Raw genomic sequence first — 17,437 nt, forward strand, 5'->3', positions numbered from 1 at the left:
GATAAATGGTTGATTTAGGTGCAATCTTACTGGCAGCAATATCCTTGCCTGTGAAGCCATTTTTGTGCAAAGCAATGATGATGGAACATGTTTCCTTGCAGGTAACCATGGTTGACAGAGGAAGAAGAATTATTCAGAAGCACCACCCTCCTTTTGAAGCTTCCAGTCTGTTATTTGAACTCAATCAGCATGACCGAGTGATCTCTAGCCTTGTCCTCGTCAACACTCACACCTGTGTTTACGAGAGAATCACTGACGTGATGTCAGCTGGTCCTTTTGTGGCAGGGCTGAAATGCAGTGGAAATGTTTTTGGGGGGATTCAGTTCATTTGCATGGCAAATAGGGACTTTGCAATTAATTGCAATTCATCTGATCACTCTTCATAACATTCTGGAGTGCAAATAGCCACCATACAAACTGAGGCAGCAAACTTTTTGTGAAAATTAATATTTGTGTCATTCTCAAAACTTTAGGCCACGACTGTACACTAACCTCTTACATAACATAAACCCTGTGTGTCTGTGTGTGTTTAGGAAGTTGCAGTGAAGGAGCGGTTGTCTGTCAAGACCAAGTCTCCCAGACGTGCTCTCAGCTCTCCTAATGTGAACCGGGTAAGAAATGAGCTCACACGGTCTATCGACCTGTACCTTAAGGCTTTAGCATGCTTCAGTTCGGCTGGCGCCTAGCCCAACTCGGCTAGCCCAACTCGCCGTTTTGTAAAAGGAGAAAATAACGACAATAGGACTGTTTGTCCATCTTGAGACGCCGTAGCCAGTATACACTGAACAAAAATATGAACGCAACATGTAAAGTTTTGTAAAGACTCCTGAACATCAAATGGCTACCCAGACTATTGTAAAGACTCCTGAACATCTAGTCAAATGGCTACCCCGACTATTGTAAAGACTCCTGAACATCTAGTCAGATGGCTACCCAGACTATGGTAAAGACTCCTGAACATCAAATGGCTACCCAGACTATTGTAAAGACTCCTGAACATCAAATGGCTAACCAGACTATTGTAAAGACTCCTGAACATCTAGTCAGATGGCTACCCAGACTATGGTAAAGACTCCTGAACATCAAATGGCTACCCAGACTATTGTAAAGACTCCTGAACATCAAATGGCTACCCCGACTATTGTAAAGACTCCTGAACATCTAGTCAGATGGCTACCCAGACTATGGTAAAGACTCCTGAACATCAAATGGCTACCCAGACTATTGTAAAGACTCCTGAACATCTAGTCAGATGGCTACCCAGACTATTGTAAAGACTCCCGAACATCTTGTCAAATGGCTACCCAGACTATGGTAAAGACTCCTGAACATCTAGTCAGATGGCTACCCAGACTATTGTAAAGACTCCCGAACATCTTGTCAAATGGCTAACCAGACTATTGTAAAGACTCCTGAACATCAAATGGCTAACCAGACTATTGTAAAGACTCCTGAACATCTAGTCAAATGGCTACCCAGACTATTGTAAAGACTCCTGAACATCTAGTCAAATGGCTACCCAGACTATTGTAAAGACTCCTGAACATCTAGTCAAATGGCTACCCAGACTACATTGACTCAGTACCGGTACCCCCCTGTATATAGCCTCCACATTGACCCTGTACCGGTACCCCCCTGTATATAGCCTCCACATTGACTCTGTACCGGAGTCAATGTTCACTGTTAGGTCTACTACACCTGTTGTATTCAGCATTCCACTGTAAGGTCTACTACACCTGTTGTATTCATCATTTCACTGTAAGGTCTACCTACACCTGTTGTATTCAGCATTCCACTGTAAGGTCTACCTACACCTGTTGTATTCAGCATTCCACTGTAAGGTCTACTACACCTGTTGTATTCATCATTTCACTGTAAGGTCTACTACACCTGTTGTATTCATCATTTCACTGTAAGGTCTACCTACACCTGTTGTATTCAGCATTCCACTGTAAGGTCTACTACACCTGTTGTATTCATCATTTCACTGTAAGGTCTATATACCTGTTGTATTCGGCTCATGTGACTGACATTTGATTTGATTTCATGAACTGAAATAAGAGCCGAGAAATGTTTCGCACAAAAAAGCTTATTTCTCTTCTCTGCACACATTTAGTTTACATCCCTGTTAGTGAGCATTTCTCCTTTGCCAAGATCATCCATCCACCTGGCAGGTGTGGCATATCAAGAAGCTGATTAAACAGCGTGATCTTTACACAGGTGCACCTTGTGCTGGGGGGGACAATAGAAGTACAGTTTTGTTACACAACACAATGCCACAGATGCAGTTGGCATGCTGACTGCAGGAATGTCCACCAGAGCATTGAATGTTAATTTCTCTACCATAAGCCGCCTCCAACGTCGGTTGAGAGAATTTGCTGTACATCCAACCGGCCTCAACCACAGACCACGTGAAGGGCGTCGTGTGGGCGAGCGGTTTGTCGATGTCAACCATGTGAACAGAGGGCCACATGGTGGGGTTATGGTATGGGCAGGCATAAGCTACGGACAATGAGCACAATGGCATTTTATCGATGGCAATTTGACACAGAGATTTTATGATTATTTAATTTTTTATTTCACCTTTATTTAACCAGGTAGGCCAGTTGAGAACACCTTTATTTAACCAGGTAGGCCAGTTGAGAACACCTTTATTTAACCAGGTAGGCCAGTTGAGAACACCTTTATTTAACCAGGTAGGCCAGTTGAGAACACCTTTATTTAACCAGGTAGACCAGTTGAGAACACCTTTATTTAACCAGGTAGGCCAGTTGAGAACACCTTTATTTAACCAGGTAGGCCAGTTGAGAACACCTTTATTTAACCAGGTAGGCCAGTTGAGAACACCTTTATTTAACCAGGTAGGCCAGTTGAGAACACCTTTATTTAAACCAGGTAGGCCAGTTGAGAACACCTTTATTTAAACCAGGTAGGCCAGTTGAGAACACCTTTATTTAACCAGGTAGGCCAGTTGAGAACACCTTTATTTAACCAGGTAGGCCAGTTGAGAACACCTTTATTTAACCAGGTAGGCCAGTTGAGAACACCTTTATTTAACCAGGAAGGCCAGTTGAGAACACCTTTATTTAACCAGTTAGGCCAGTTGAGAACACCTTTATTTAACCAGGTAGGCCAGTTGAGAACACCTTTATTTAACCAGGTAGGCCAGTTGAGAACACCTTTATTTAACCAGGTAGGCCAGTTGAGAACACCTTTATTTAACCAGGTAGGCCAGTTGAGAACACCTTTATTTAACCAGGTAGGCCAGTTGAGAACACCTTTATTTAACCAGGTAGGCCAGTTGAGAACACCTTTATTTAACCAGGTAGGCCAGTTGAGAACACCTTTATTTAACCAGGTAGGCCAGTTGAGAACACCTTTATTTAACCAGGTAGGCCAGTTGAGAACACCTTTATTTAACCAGGTAGGCCAGTTGAGAACACCTTTATTTAACCAGGTAGGCCAGTTGAGAACACCTTTATTTAACCAGGTAGGCCAGTTGAGAACACCTTTATTTAACCAGGTAGGCCAGTTGAGAACACCTTTATTTAACCAGGTAGGCCAGTTGAGAACACCTTTATTTAACCAGGTAGACCAGTTGAGAACACCTTTATTTAACCAGGTAGGCCAGTTGAGAACACCTTTATTTAACCAGGTAGGCCAGTTGAGAACACCTTTATTTAACCAGGTAGGCCAGTTGAGAACACCTTTATTTAAACCAGGTAGGCCAGTTGAGAACACCTTTATTTAAACCAGGTAGACCAGTTGAGAACACCTTTATTTAACCAGGTAGGCCAGTTGAGAACACCTTTATTTAACCAGGTAGGCCAGTTGAGAACACCTTTATTTAACCAGGTAGGCCAGTTGAGAACACCTTTATTTAACCAGGTAGGCCAGTTGAGAACACCTTTATTTAACCAGGAAGGCCAGTTGAGAACACCTTTATTTAACCAGGTAGGCCAGTTGAGAACACCTTTATTTAACCAGGTAGACCAGTTGAGAACACCTTTATTTAACCAGGTAGGCCAGTTGAGAACACCTTTATTTAACCAGGTAGGCCAGTTGAGAACACCTTTATTTAACCAGGTAGGCCAGTTGAGAACACCTTTATTTAACCAGGTAGGCCAGTTGAGAACACCTTTATTTAACCAGGTAGGCCAGTTGAGAACACCTTTATTTAACCAGGTAGGCCAGTTGAGAACACCTTTATTTAACCAGGTAGACCAGTTGAGAACACCTTTATTTAACCAGGTAGGCCAGTTGAGAACACCTTTATTTAACCAGGTAGACCAGTTGAGAACACCTTTATTTAACCAGGTAGACCAGTTGAGAACACCTTTATTTAACCAGGTAGACCAGTTGAGAACACCTTTATTTAACCAAGAATTCCAGTTGAGAACACCTTTATTGAACCAGGTAGGCCAGTTGAGAACAAGTTCTCATTTACAACCTTACGACCTGGCCAAGATAAAGCAAAGCAGTTCGACAGATATAACGACACAGAGTTACACATGGAGTAAAACAAACATACAGTCAATAATACAGTATAAACAAGTCCTTATACAATGTGAGCAAATTAGGTGAGAAGGGAGGTAAAGGCAAAAAAAGGCCACGGTGGCGAAATAATTGCAATTTAGCAAATAAACACTTGAATGGTAGATGTGTAGATACTGTGATGAGATCCTGAGGCCCATTTTATTTATTTATTTTTTAGTATCTGACCAACAGATGCATATCTGTATTCCATAGATCACGGCCTGATGAATTTATGTCAATTGACTGATTTCATTATATGAACTGTAACTCAGTAAAATCAATTAATTTGTTGTATTTTTTTATATTTTTCTCCAGTATAAGATAACAAAATAATTTTTACGTTTTTTGCCGAAGAGACCACAGTCATGCAATTTCACATCTCACTTAAATGTTTGGTGCAGTATTTTTCAAATGTTTTTTTTTTTCAATGAAAACTGGTCGTCTCTCATTGGATGACGACAAATACGATTTTTTTTTAAGAATCCCTACTGTTGACCAATCACCGACGATGGGGCTTAGACTTCGGCTCCGAAAAAAACCTCACGAAATCCTAAACGAATAGAAACGTCACAAAATGTCGTCATGCTATATGCACCAACTCTACCAAACTGTTTCATCTGAGGACGCCTCTACCATCAGCCAGCTATTCCCATCATCTCAGTAACGTAATAACGTACTGCTTAGTAACTGCTAGTTAGCCTGTAAAGACGACAGTGTAACTAACCTAAGACTTGCGCACGCTCTCTAAACTAAGGATTTAGCTCAGCAGGCTAAATCCTTAGTTAACCATCCTGGTCTCTTCCCTCTTCTAGCTGTCAGGATCCTGGAGCAGACAGGACCTGTCCACCAACCACAGGCTACATGGCAACAAGGTGAGACGTCCCTAAACTAGGTTATTCTAGAAAAACAGACCCCCCCCCCCATGTGTACAGCAACTTCTATGTTGCCATGGTGTTTGACACCCAAACTATATCTAACAACACCTTAACTATCAAACACCATGGCAACATACTCTAACAACACCCTAACTATCAAACACCATGGCAACATACTCTAACAACACCTTAACTATCAAACACCATGGCAACATACTCTAACAACACCTTAACTATCAAACACCATGGCAATGGCAACATACTCTAACAACACCTTAACTATCAAACACCATGGCAACATACTCTAACAACACCTTAACTATCAAACACCATGGCAACATACTCTAACAACACCTGAACTATCAAACACCATGGCAACATACTCTAACAACACCCTAACTATCAAACACCATGGCAACATACTCTAACAACACCTGAACTATCAAACACCATGGCAACATACTCTAACAACACCCTAACTATCAAACACCATGGCAACATACTCTAACAACACCCTAACTATCAAACACCATGGCAACATACTCTAACAACACCTGAACTATCAAACACCATGGCAACATACTCTAACAACACCTTAACTATCAAACACCATGGCAACATACTCTAACAACACCTTAACTATCAAACACCATGGCAACATACTCTAACAACACCTTAACTATCAAACACCATGGCAACATACTCTAACAACACCTCAACGAACAACAAAACCGTAACCATATCTCTACCAACCAGGGTTGGGGTCAATTTAATTTCAATACCAGTCAGAAAGTACAATCAAATTCCAATTGTCTTCAATGATTCTAAATTTGCTTTCTGAATTTAAATGGAATTGACCCCAATCCTGCTGCCAACTATATATCACAAAAAATGGTTCTACTGTTCCATCCCTGGTATCCTCAGGGCTGGTCCGAGAGTCACCAGGACCTGTCAGTTGTGCCTCCCCCATCCCACTCCAGACGTACCCTCTCTGGCTCCACTCTACCTCTGGCCCAGAACATCCTCCCTGACGCTGGTGAGAACAACACAGTCCTCTGATATAACCTCATGGCTAATGGTCGCTATCCTTTTCCTCACTGTTGAGCCTTCACTGCTCTGGTGCTGCTATTATATTACCTGTTCTGTCTGTCCTCTGGTTTCTTCTGTTGGGTTTCTCCTCTCCAGTTTATAGCTTCCTCTCTTCTTCCTCTTCCTCTCTTCTTCCTCTTCCTCCCTTCTTCCTCTTCCTCCCTGTACGGCCTCTCACTACGGCGCTCGTGCTACCTATTATTTCTCCCCAGTCAAGGCTCTGGTCCCTCCTGTCCCCAAACTGCTCAAGTCCCTGTTCTCCGCCAGGGAGGAGAAGAGAGACCTGACTCCTGTCCCCCAGCAGGTAAACTAAACTAAGGCCGTCATTTATTTGGATAGTTTGACCATCTGTAGATCCTCAATAGGGAAATGTCTGTTCGTAAGCAACTGGTTACTAAGGTTAGGGTCAGAATAGAGGTTAAGGGTCTAGACATTCACATTATCTCACACATTTAGCATACTGCTTGTAGAAGCAGCCATAGTCTGTTTTTAGAGACTGTATCTGTCCAAGGGCCTTTTTGTATGGGAGTATTGTCCAGCAGTGTGAAGATGTGGTGGAGTGGACAGGAGAGGGGACAGTGGTTGAGTCCCAGGTGTTATGGGCTGAGCCAGAGGACGACCGGTTCAGTTCTGTTTGGACCTGCTGACAATGGTTTCCGTGGCGACTCCTTCTCCTTCTAGCATCTTCCAATCAAAACATGTGAAAACAATCACTTGTCAGTTCTCACTGTGATTTCCAGAATTCATCTAGAACTCTGCTGATCTGCCACCAATATCTCTAGGTGCCCCTCCCCCTTACCCCTTCTCTGAGAAGAGAGAGGTTTGGAATGTTTAGCTATAAATGTATTTTTTTAAATAATGCCTTATTTTAATTCCCAGGGTTTTGAGCAGGTCAGAAAGGACATTTTGAATGGAGGTTGATTTAATAGAAAAGGGACAGGAATTTGTGTGCTGTCCCTAGATCAGAGGCTGGAATCGGTATATTGTCCCTAGATCAGAGTCTGGAATCGGTATACTGTCCCTAGATCAGAGTCTGGAATCGGTATACTGTCCCTAGATCAGAGTCTGGAATCGGTATACTGTCCCTAGATCAGAGTCTGGAATCGGTATACTGTCCCTAGATCAGAGGCTGGAATCGGTATACTGTCCCTAGATCAGAGGCTAGAATCGGTATACTGTCCCTAGATCAGAGGCTGGAATCGGTATACTGTCCCTAGATCAGAGGCTGGAATCGGTATACTGTCCCTAGATCAGAGGCTGGAATCGGTATACTGTCCCTAGATCAGAGGCTGGAGTCGGTATACTGTCCCTAGATCAGAGGCTGGAGTCGGTATACTGTCCCTAGATCAGAGGCTGTCCCCCTAGATCAGAGGCTGGAATCGGTATGGAGTCGGTGTCCCTAGATCAGAGGCTGGAGAATCGGTATACTGTCCCTAGATCAGAGGCTGGAATCGGTATCAGAGGCTGGAGTCTGTCCCTAGATCAGAGGCTGGAGTCGGTATCGTGTCCCTAGATACTGTCCCCCTAGATCAGAGGCTGGAGTCGGTATCGTGTCCCTAGATCAGAGGCTGGAGTCGGTATCGTGTCCCTAGATCAGAGGCTGGAGTCGGTATCGGTCCCTATCAGAGGCTGTCCCCCTAGATCAGAGGCTGGAGTCGGTATACTGTCCCCCTAGATCAGAGGCTGGAGTCGGTCGTGTCCCTAGATACTGTCCTGTCCCTAGATCAGAGGCTGGAGTCGGTATCGTGTCCCTAGATCAGAGGCTGGAGTCGGTATCGTGTCCCTAGATCAGAGGCTGGAGTCGGTATCGTGTCCCTAGATCAGAGGCTGGAGTCGGTATTCCCTAGATCAGAGGCTGGAGTCGGTAGATCTGTCAGATCAGAGAGCTGGAATCGGTATACTGTCCCTAGATCAGAGGCTGGAATCTGTAAGTGTCCCTAGATCAGAGGCTGAATTATAGTGTCCCTAGATCAGAGGCTGGAATCGGTATACTGTCCCTAGATCAGAGGCTGGAATCGGTATAGTGTCCCTAGATCAGAGGCTGGAATCGGTATAGTGTCCCTAGATCAGAGGCTAAATCTATAGTGTCCCTAGATCAGAGGCTTCTGTAGTCCCTGTTCAGAGGCTAGAATCGGTATACTGTCCCTGATCAGAGGCTTCGGTATAGTGTCCCTAGATCAGAGGCTGAATCGGTCACTGTCCCTTGATCAGAGGCTGGAATCATACTGTCCCTAGATCAGAGGCTGGAATCGGTATACTGTCCCTAGATCAGAGGCTGGAATCCCTTGTTCCCTAGATCAGAGGCTGGAATCGGTAAATACTGTCCCTAGATCAGAGGCTACTCGATTAGTGTCCCTAGATCAGAGGCTAGAATCGGTATAGTGTCCCTAGATCAGAGGCTGGAATCGGTATAGTGTCCCTAGATCAGAGGCTGGAATCGGTATAGTGTCCCTAGATCAGAGGCTAGAATCGGTAATGTCCCTATCCCAGAGGCTGGAATTGTAGTGTCCCTAATAGAGGCTGAATCGGTATAGTGTCCCTAGATCAGAGGCTTCTGTATACTGTCCTTAGATCAGAGGCTGGAATGACATCAATGATTAATTTAACTGTCAATATACTCTGCGAAACATCTCAGATCAAATTTTAACACAACTCTCATTTTTAGCCTGTTCCTCGGAGCCTGCCTTTCATCAGAGTGCAGTCACCAAGTGTTGAAGAGGACTTGGATACCACACTTGGTCGTCACTTGGTAAAAGTCACTTGATCTCATGTCCCTTGTTCATTGACTATTTCTTAAATGTTTAACCCAAATTTCCTTAGGCACTCCGATTTGAGGGATTTGTATGCCTTGCCCAACACTTGTCCAATAATCCCAGAAGGGAACGTTGTTGACAATAATACATTTGACATTTTGTTGTTGGGTTTCGTTACAGAAGAAAATAATGCAGGTAAAAAATAAACTTGATTTATTTCACAGCAAAAACAAGTTAGGATTTTTTTTTTTTTTTTAAACAAGGGACAATGCGTTCCAGCCAGCGACCTGGCAGCCTGGTCAAAGACTGGCCCATCCAGCCAGCGACCTGGCAGCCAGGTCAAAGACTGGCCCATCCAGCCAGCGACCTGGCAGCCAGGTCAAAGACTGGCCCATCCAGCCAGCGACCTGGCAGCCTGGTCAAAGACTGGCCCATCCAGCCAGCGACCTGGCAGCCTGGTCAAAGACTGGCCCATCCAGCCAGCGACCTGGCAGCCTGGTCAAAGACTGGCCCATCCAGCCAGCGACCTGGCAGCCTGGTCAAAGACTGGCCCATCCAGCCAGCGACCTGGCAGCCAGGTCAAAGACTGGCCCATCCAGCCAGCGACCTGGCAGCCTGGTCAAAGACTGGCCCATCCAGCCAGCGACCTGGCAGCCTGGTCAAAGACTGGCCCATCCAGCCAGCGACCTGGCAGCCTGGTCAAAGACTGGCCCATCCAGCCAGCGACCTGGCAGCCTGGTCAAAGACTGGCCCATCCAGCCAGCGACCTGGCAGCCTGGTCAAAGACTGGCCCATCCAGCCAGCGACCTGGCAGCCTGGTCAAAGACTGGCCCATCCAGCCAGCGACCTGGCAGCCTGGTCAAAGACTGGCCCATCCAGCCAGCGACCTGGCAGCCTGGTCAAAGACTGGCCCATCCAGCCACACTGGCAATGTAGCGAGTTGTTAGGACACACAAAGCAATATCCATAATAGATAAATAATGTGGTCTTAATAACAAATCAATTACATTGATCCTACACCTAGGGGTGTGTGTGTGCGTGTGCGTGTGCGCAGTATCATGCTCATCACCATCCATTACTAGTCTGTGTCGCCATTGTTAATTCCACAGGTTCCCATTGGAGAAATCATCCCCCCAGAGAGCCAATCAGAGGCCCCAAAAACCATGCCCCTCCCACCACCCATCATCCCTGAGATGGAAGAGCCCGACCCCAGCCCGGTCAGCGAGGTGTCTACCAGCGTCTCCACGGCAACCCTGTCAGAGCCCTACCTGATTGGTGGGGACGTCACTCCGTCAGCCAATCTCAGGCCAGATGGCTTTGAGGCGATGCACAGGTCATTCGAGGCAGACATCGGTCGGTACCTTCATCATGACTGTAACATGGCCGACCAGGAGGAAGAGGAGGAGACTCCTCAGATACCCCAGGCCACTGCTACTGACCTGGAGGCTTCGGAGACCGAGGGGACTGATACTAGCACATCCCAGTCAGACAGGACTGATACTAGTACATCCCAGGCAGACAGGACTGACACTAGCACATCCCAGTCAGACAGGACTGACACAAGCACATCCCAGTCAGACAGGACTGATACTAGCACATCCCAGGCAGACAGGACTGACACTAGCACATCCCAGTCAGACAGGACTGACACTAGCACATCCCAGTCAGACAGGACTGATAAACTCAGAGCAGAATCTCATCTCCCATTAGAACCACACGGCACCTCAGGAAAACCTGAACACGAGACTCCATCAGAGTCACTGACACAGTCCATGCCAGACAAGTCTACACAAGTCCACTACCGACTACTACCGTCTATAGTGTCAGAACAATCAGTCCAGTCAGAGTCACTGACACAGTCCATGCCAGACAAGTCTACACAAGTCCACTACCGACTACTACCGTCTATAGTGTCAGAACAATCAGTCCAGTCAGAGTCACTGACACAGTCCACACCAGATAAATCGACACATGAACCGTCTATAGTGTCACGTCAGTCTGAACCACCAGTCCACATAGAAGAACCAATGGAGTCCGAGAAACCTCAGGAACAACCAGAGACGGAGGTCATGTTGTCATCATCACGGGGCCAGACAGAACAACATGTCGGCATGTCTGTAACGGATCTTCCAGAATCAGAACCGTCTGCATTTGATCGACCGGAACCACCGGTAGAATCGGCACCAGGTCTTAACGAGTCTCCACCACTGGATCAGTCTTCACCAGCACCAGCCCTGCTACAAGAATCAGATCAAGCAGCCACAGAACAAACAGGACTGGGTGAATCGGCTGGTTCAGAATCGGTACTGGGCCAAACAGATCAACCAGTAGAAGCATGTCCAGACCAGTCCCAGCCTCCATCAGAGCTACCAGAAGAACTAGACCAGCGGGCACCGGCAGCCCAGTCTGAACCTGCACCTACCCCTGTAGAGCCTCCAGTTGATGAGCCTGCACCTAGCCAACAAGTCAAAGCACCAGCCCCAATCCCAGCACCAGCCCAATCTGTAGCTCCGGGACCTGCCCATCCAGCTCCAACCTCAACACCAACCCCTGCCCCAGCCCCTACACCTGCCCATCCAGCTCCGACCTCAACACCAACCCCTGCCCCAGCCAAAGCCCCTCTTCTAACCCTAAACCCTGTCCCAGCACTAGTCGTCAAAACTCCCACTTCCAGTAGCACATCAGCCAACGCATTCAAGATCCAGAAAGTAAAGACATCCGACCTGAAGTCCTTCCAACCTATCCTAGATGAGGATGAAGGCCAGGCAGGGGCAGGAAGAGCTGGGGCCAGTAGTCTGGGTGTTGACCTCTCTGTTCCTCTGGAGAGATTGGAGATCCTCTCCGACTCAGACGAAGGAGTCACAGACGTAACCACAGCCGTGCCTGACTGGCTGAAGGAGGGGGAGTTTGTGACTGTAGGAAGTCATAAAAGTGGGATGGTGAGCTACGTGGGACCTACAGACTTTGCAGAGGGAACCTGGGTTGGAGTGGAGCTAGATTTACCTGCAGGTAGGTAATATAGCAGAGATGATATTATCTCATCTAGATTAGACGGCGACCTCCGTGTTTTCATATGAGTTCTCAGAAATGCCCCGGTGAACATTAAGTCAGAAATAGCCTCACTAATTTGGAAGATTCTGCTCTTTAATTTGGAATGACAGGTTATTGTCTATATTATGTTAGTGTGCCAGTATTTTATGGTGGCTGTGCCCCACCAGTTCTCTCACTATCAATCTCTCACTATCAATCTCTCTCTCACTATCAATCTCTCTCTCACTATCAATCTCTCTCTCACTATCAATCTTTCTCTCACTATCAATCTTTCTCTCACTATCAATCTTTCTCTCACTATCAATCTCTCTCTCACTATCAATCTCTCTCTCACTATCAATCTCTCTCTCACTATCAATCTCTCTCTCACTATCAATCTCTCTCTCACTATCAATCTCTCTCTCACTATCAATCTACTATCAATCTCTCTCTCACTATCAATCTCTCTCTCACTATCAATCTTTCTCTCACTATCAATCTCTCTCTCACTATCAATCTTTCTCTCACTATCAATCTTTCTCTCACTATCAATCTTTCTCTCACTATCAATCTCTCTCTCTCAATCTCTCTCTCTATCAATCTCTCTCTCACTATCAATCTCTCTCTCAATCAATCTCTCTCTCACTATCAATCTCTCTCTCATCAATCTCTCTCACTATCAATCTCTCTCACTATCAATCTCTCTCTCACTATCAATCTCTCTCTCACTATCAATCTCTCTATCAATCTCTCTCTCACTATCAATCTCTCTCTCACTATCAATCTCTCTCTCACTATCAATCTCTCTCTCACTATCAATCTCTCTCTCTCTCTCTAGGGAAAAACGACGGGTCCGTGGGTGGAAAGCACTACTTCCACTGTAACCCTGGTTATGGTGTGTTGGTGCGTCCTGATAGGGTGAGCCGTGGAGGAGTCGGGGGCGGGGCTAAGCAGAAGCGTCGCCAGCAGCAGAAGCGTCGCAGTGCTAACCTATCAGGGTCCAGCCCTAACCTGGCTGCCCTCACTGCCCTGGCCAAGGGAGAGGGGACTGGGGCCAGTCGCAAGGGACAGAACCGCAAGTCCTGGAACAGCTAAGAGGAGAGGGTAGCAGAGTTGGGGTCAATTTCATTTAAATTCAGGAAAACCGAAATTCAATTTTTTTTTCTCAATGCTTCTCTATGAGACAAATGAACTGAATTGAAATGGTATTGAGCCCAACCCTGAAGGGTAGTTTTCTCTGTATAGTTCCATAGGTGAGAATGAACCATGGGGAGAAGAGAGATCTACATACACTGAACAAAAAATTGAAACACAACAATTTCAAAGATGTTTACACTTCTTATAATGAAATCAGTCAATTGAAGTGAATTCATTAGGTTCTTAATCTATGTATGTCACATGACTGGGAATACAGTTATGCATCTATTGGTCACGGATACCTTTAAAAACAGTTTCAAAATAAGTAGAGGCGTGGATCAGAAAACCAGTCAGCCAGCAGCAGAACACCTTGCACCCCACTGCTGGCTGACCTGTGAAGTCCTGGTCGGTCCCTGGATGGGAGACCAGATGCTGTTGCAAGTGGTGTTGGAGGGCCAGTAGGAGGCACTATTTCCTCTGGTCTAAAAAAAAAAAAAAAAATCCCAATACACGAGGGCAGTGATTGGACACTGCTCTGTGTAGGGTGCTGTCTTTCGGATGGGATGTTAAACGGGTGGAAGTCCTGGGCTGGCGTGGTTACACGTGGTCTGTGATTGTGAGGCCGGTTGGACAAATACTGCCTAATTCTCTGAAATGGCGTTGGAGACGGCTTATGGTAGAGAAATGAACACTCCATTATCTGGCAACAGCTCTGGTGGACATTCCTGCAGTCAGCATGCCAATTGCCCACTCCTTCAACTTGAGACATCTGTGGTATTGTGTTGTGACAAAACTGCACATTTTAGAGTGGCCTTTTATTGTCCCCAGCACAAGGTGCACCTCTGTAATGCACATGCTGTTTAATCAGCTTCTTGATATTCCACACCTGTCAGGTGGATGGATTATCTTAGGAAAGGATAAATATTCACTAGCAGGAATGTAAACAAATTTACTTGGTTTCTTTTGTATTTCAACTTATGAAACATGGGACCGACACTTTACATGTTGATTTTATATTTTTTGTTCAGTGCAGAAGTTCTGTCTCACTACTCCTGTACAAAGGTACCAGGGTCGGGTTAAATTCAGTCAATTCAGGAAGGACACTGAAATTCCAAATTAGAATTTCGGTGTCCTTCCGGAATTAAACTGGAATTGATTCCCACCCTGGTCGGTAGAGGTGCAGCTGAACACCACAGGAACATTTCAAGAGATAAGAGATGCACATCTTGCTCATTTTTAAAAGACTAGCCATCGATGGACAGATAAGAGGGATGCTGCATCAATATGCAAGTCCATGTATCCAGGCTTTCATACTGTTATTTCATATAATCTGAATGTATTTTTTTCTTTTCCTTACAAAGTCGTATAGGGTCTCTCAGGTTCTCATTAAAATAACTAATGTGGTTAAGTAATGTCATGACATGTGCTTTCGGAAGCTTTGTTCACACTGCAGCTCTTAATGCTCAAATCAATACCGACTGCATTGTGTTACGTCCCTGCTACGCTCGTCCCTCGATCTCAGTGCACACACCCGTCGTGCTATACACATGTCTCGAATCGGATGTGTGTTTTCAGACTGTAGTGATTGGCTGACATGGCTTCTCTGGTTGTCAAGGTAATGGCAGGCGTACGTGCGTTGCTGTAGGCTGATTGGTGGTGGTGCTCGTGTTTCCTCTCACTCAGAAAGCTGTTGTGCAGCTAAGTTGACTGACAACAATGCCTGCTATGGAAGTCTCCCAGTTGTTTTACATGCTCAAAATCATCAAAGCGTGAGAACACTTACAAAGCCTCAAACGATAAGATGATCCAACTTTCAAAACAAGTCATTTTTGTCTGGCCACAGCGGTCAACCTAGGTAGCTGTTTAGTTTGTTGGCACATACAGTCAGATACAGTTTGTTTGTAAACAATTAACTACTTAGCTACCATAAGTGTTTGTTGAAACTGTCAACAGAGTAGCAAGCAACAAGATGTGCCAAATAAGTCTTAAAAACCACTTGAAGGAAAATAAATTAGATTTGACTGTTAAGAAAATAAGTCATTGGCAGGAATCTGATTTTGTATCTGATTTCAATTCACCTCGAAATATCTGATTCCATGCTTTTTAGACGTTCCGACTGCAGGAAAGAAAAAAACAGATTAAAATCGGATATGCCTTTAAAAAAAAAAAAAAAAAAGTGGATTTGAGTCACTTCAAACTGCTGGTGTGAACAAGGCTTTAGTGGGTATCATTGTGTTGGAGTATAGGGATGAACCACAAAGACGTGATGTGATGCCCAATGGGTTGCTCTAACTAACAAGTAGTGCACCACCCAGTGGGGAATATGTGTACTGACATTACCACAAATGATGTGCCTTATTTTATTAACTATGTTAGTAGAACAGTATGGCCCTTTTTTTTTTGTTCTGAGTTGCTGTTTTTTTTTCTAAGGGGAAATATACTGTATACTTGATCTTCTGAACAAGTTTGCACTCTGTCCATTTTGTAATAATACTACTGAAACTCTGCTAGGTTTTATCATTCTGTGTATCTGTTTGGTAAAGTGTGATTTGGGGGTAATATTGGGAGGGGAAGAATGCAGACCTGGGAGAATCAGAATGAAGTAAATGGATGAAGAGCTCTGCAATGGTTTAGACATTATACACTGGGCTTGTTTTTTAATTTAAATGTTTGTAAATGTTTTTATACTTGTGATATTCAATTTGATTTGACTATGAATGTTTTAAGACGGACAATTAAAAAGATATACTATAGAGAAAGAGACAAATCTACATGATTTTGTTTTATATCAATATGGTGTTACAATAAACTTCACTGTGGATACATCTGTACCAAGTTAGACTTGTTTTGACTTTTTGAAGACAAACGGGATTTTGTATTGTGTAACTTTACACAATTCGACACTCATTGCTCTCCATACAAAAACGCTTTACTTGTTGACCAAACAACGGAAAAACTGCTGGAAGGAGACAGATTTTTCCGCGGAGTTTAGCCTCTTGCTCTTCTGCTAAACGCATACCTGTTGCGTGTCAACATAAGTGGGAGGATCAACGGAATAATGCGTGTGGAAAGAGAATCGGTTTACTTGGTATATTTGTTGCGACACGATGCCGTTTTGCGTGGCTTTAACATTTACAATGTGTGGTCCTGGTCGGCAGAGATGACTAAAGGAATATCAGTTCGGCCAACATCTGCATGCAGAGAACTGACCAATAACGTTAAGAAACATGCTCAATCAAAGCTGGCTAACCAATTGCAGAGCGCTGGTGTAAAGCAGTTGATCCGCCCACTTCTCACACGCCCACTTTCAGTTCACTCCGTTTTTTTTACCTTTCTTTAACTAGACAAGTCAGTGAAGAACATATTCTTATTTGCAATTGACGGTCTACCCCGGACGATGTTGGGCCATTTGTGCGCCGCCCTATGGGACTCCTAATCATGGACGGATGTGATGCAGCCTGGATTCGAACCAGGGAGTGTCTTAAATGCAGTGCCTTAGACCGCTGCACCACTCCGGCTCCCACAAATGCAGTTACCCGTGCTTGCAACTCCAAAACAGTATTAATGCAGTCATTATAAAGATAACCTAAAACTGCTTCTACAATAGAAATCTCCGATCATACTTTTCAGGGCGGCAGGTAGCCTAGTGGTCAGGAGCATTGGGACAGTCACCTAAAGGTTGCAGGATCGATCCCCGAGCTGACAAGGTAGACAATCTATCGTTCTACCCCTGAACAATGCAGTCCGTCGACTAGACAATTGGTTCTTAATTGGTTCTTAATGATTTACCTTGTTAACAAAACTTGTTAAAACTATAAAAACTAACCTCACAAGGTGAACTGTCTCGCGCACCGAACTGCGCATGTGCAAGCTATCAAATCTCAAATCGAGGTGGTAACTTCTTTGTTTGTTTTGATTTCCAGAAAATGAACAACTAATAATTGTTCACGTTTCTTATTGGCTTCTGAAAGCCAGACGCGTCTGTTTGACAATCCCGGAAGCGCTCCCGGAAATCTC

The 17,437-nt window shown here is 44.9% G+C and overlaps 2 protein-coding genes across 4 annotated transcripts in view; both read left to right on the forward strand.

Moving 5' to 3' along the window:
- Positions 1 to 16,251, forward strand: part of LOC118379916 (kinesin-like protein KIF13B) — a 101,842-nt gene extending 85,591 nt beyond the window's left edge. The window contains exons 35-41 of the mRNA XM_052471493.1: positions 534 to 611; positions 5,349 to 5,408; positions 6,336 to 6,447; positions 6,713 to 6,804; positions 9,166 to 9,249; positions 10,363 to 12,262; positions 13,122 to 16,251. Of these exons, the coding sequence (XP_052327453.1) occupies positions 534 to 611; positions 5,349 to 5,408; positions 6,336 to 6,447; positions 6,713 to 6,804; positions 9,166 to 9,249; positions 10,363 to 12,262; positions 13,122 to 13,378 (2,583 nt within the window). The 3' untranslated portion in view covers positions 13,379 to 16,251. The remainder of the gene's footprint in view (positions 1 to 533; positions 612 to 5,348; positions 5,409 to 6,335; positions 6,448 to 6,712; positions 6,805 to 9,165; positions 9,250 to 10,362; positions 12,263 to 13,121) is intronic.
- On the forward strand, positions 9,522 to 10,400 carry LOC127909520 (uncharacterized). 3 transcript variants are annotated; one of them, XM_052471489.1, is made up of 2 exons: positions 9,522 to 9,791; positions 9,832 to 10,400. In XM_052471489.1, the coding sequence occupies exons 1-2, from the start codon at positions 9,522 to 9,524 to the stop codon at positions 10,198 to 10,200; spliced, it is 639 nt and encodes a 212-aa protein (XP_052327449.1). In that variant the 3' UTR covers positions 10,201 to 10,400. The 3 variants fall into 3 exon arrangements, with proteins under 3 accessions (XP_052327449.1, XP_052327450.1, XP_052327451.1); XM_052471490.1 differs by having other exon boundaries at positions 9,522 to 9,751; positions 9,832 to 10,368; XM_052471491.1 differs by having other exon boundaries at positions 9,522 to 9,711; positions 9,832 to 10,368.
- Positions 16,252 to 17,437: the final 1,186 nt, after the last annotated feature.

Source organism: Oncorhynchus keta, chromosome 19 (genome assembly GCF_023373465.1).
Source record: "Oncorhynchus keta strain PuntledgeMale-10-30-2019 chromosome 19, Oket_V2, whole genome shotgun sequence".
In the NCBI taxonomy this organism is placed as follows: domain Eukaryota; kingdom Metazoa; phylum Chordata; class Actinopteri; order Salmoniformes; family Salmonidae; genus Oncorhynchus; species Oncorhynchus keta.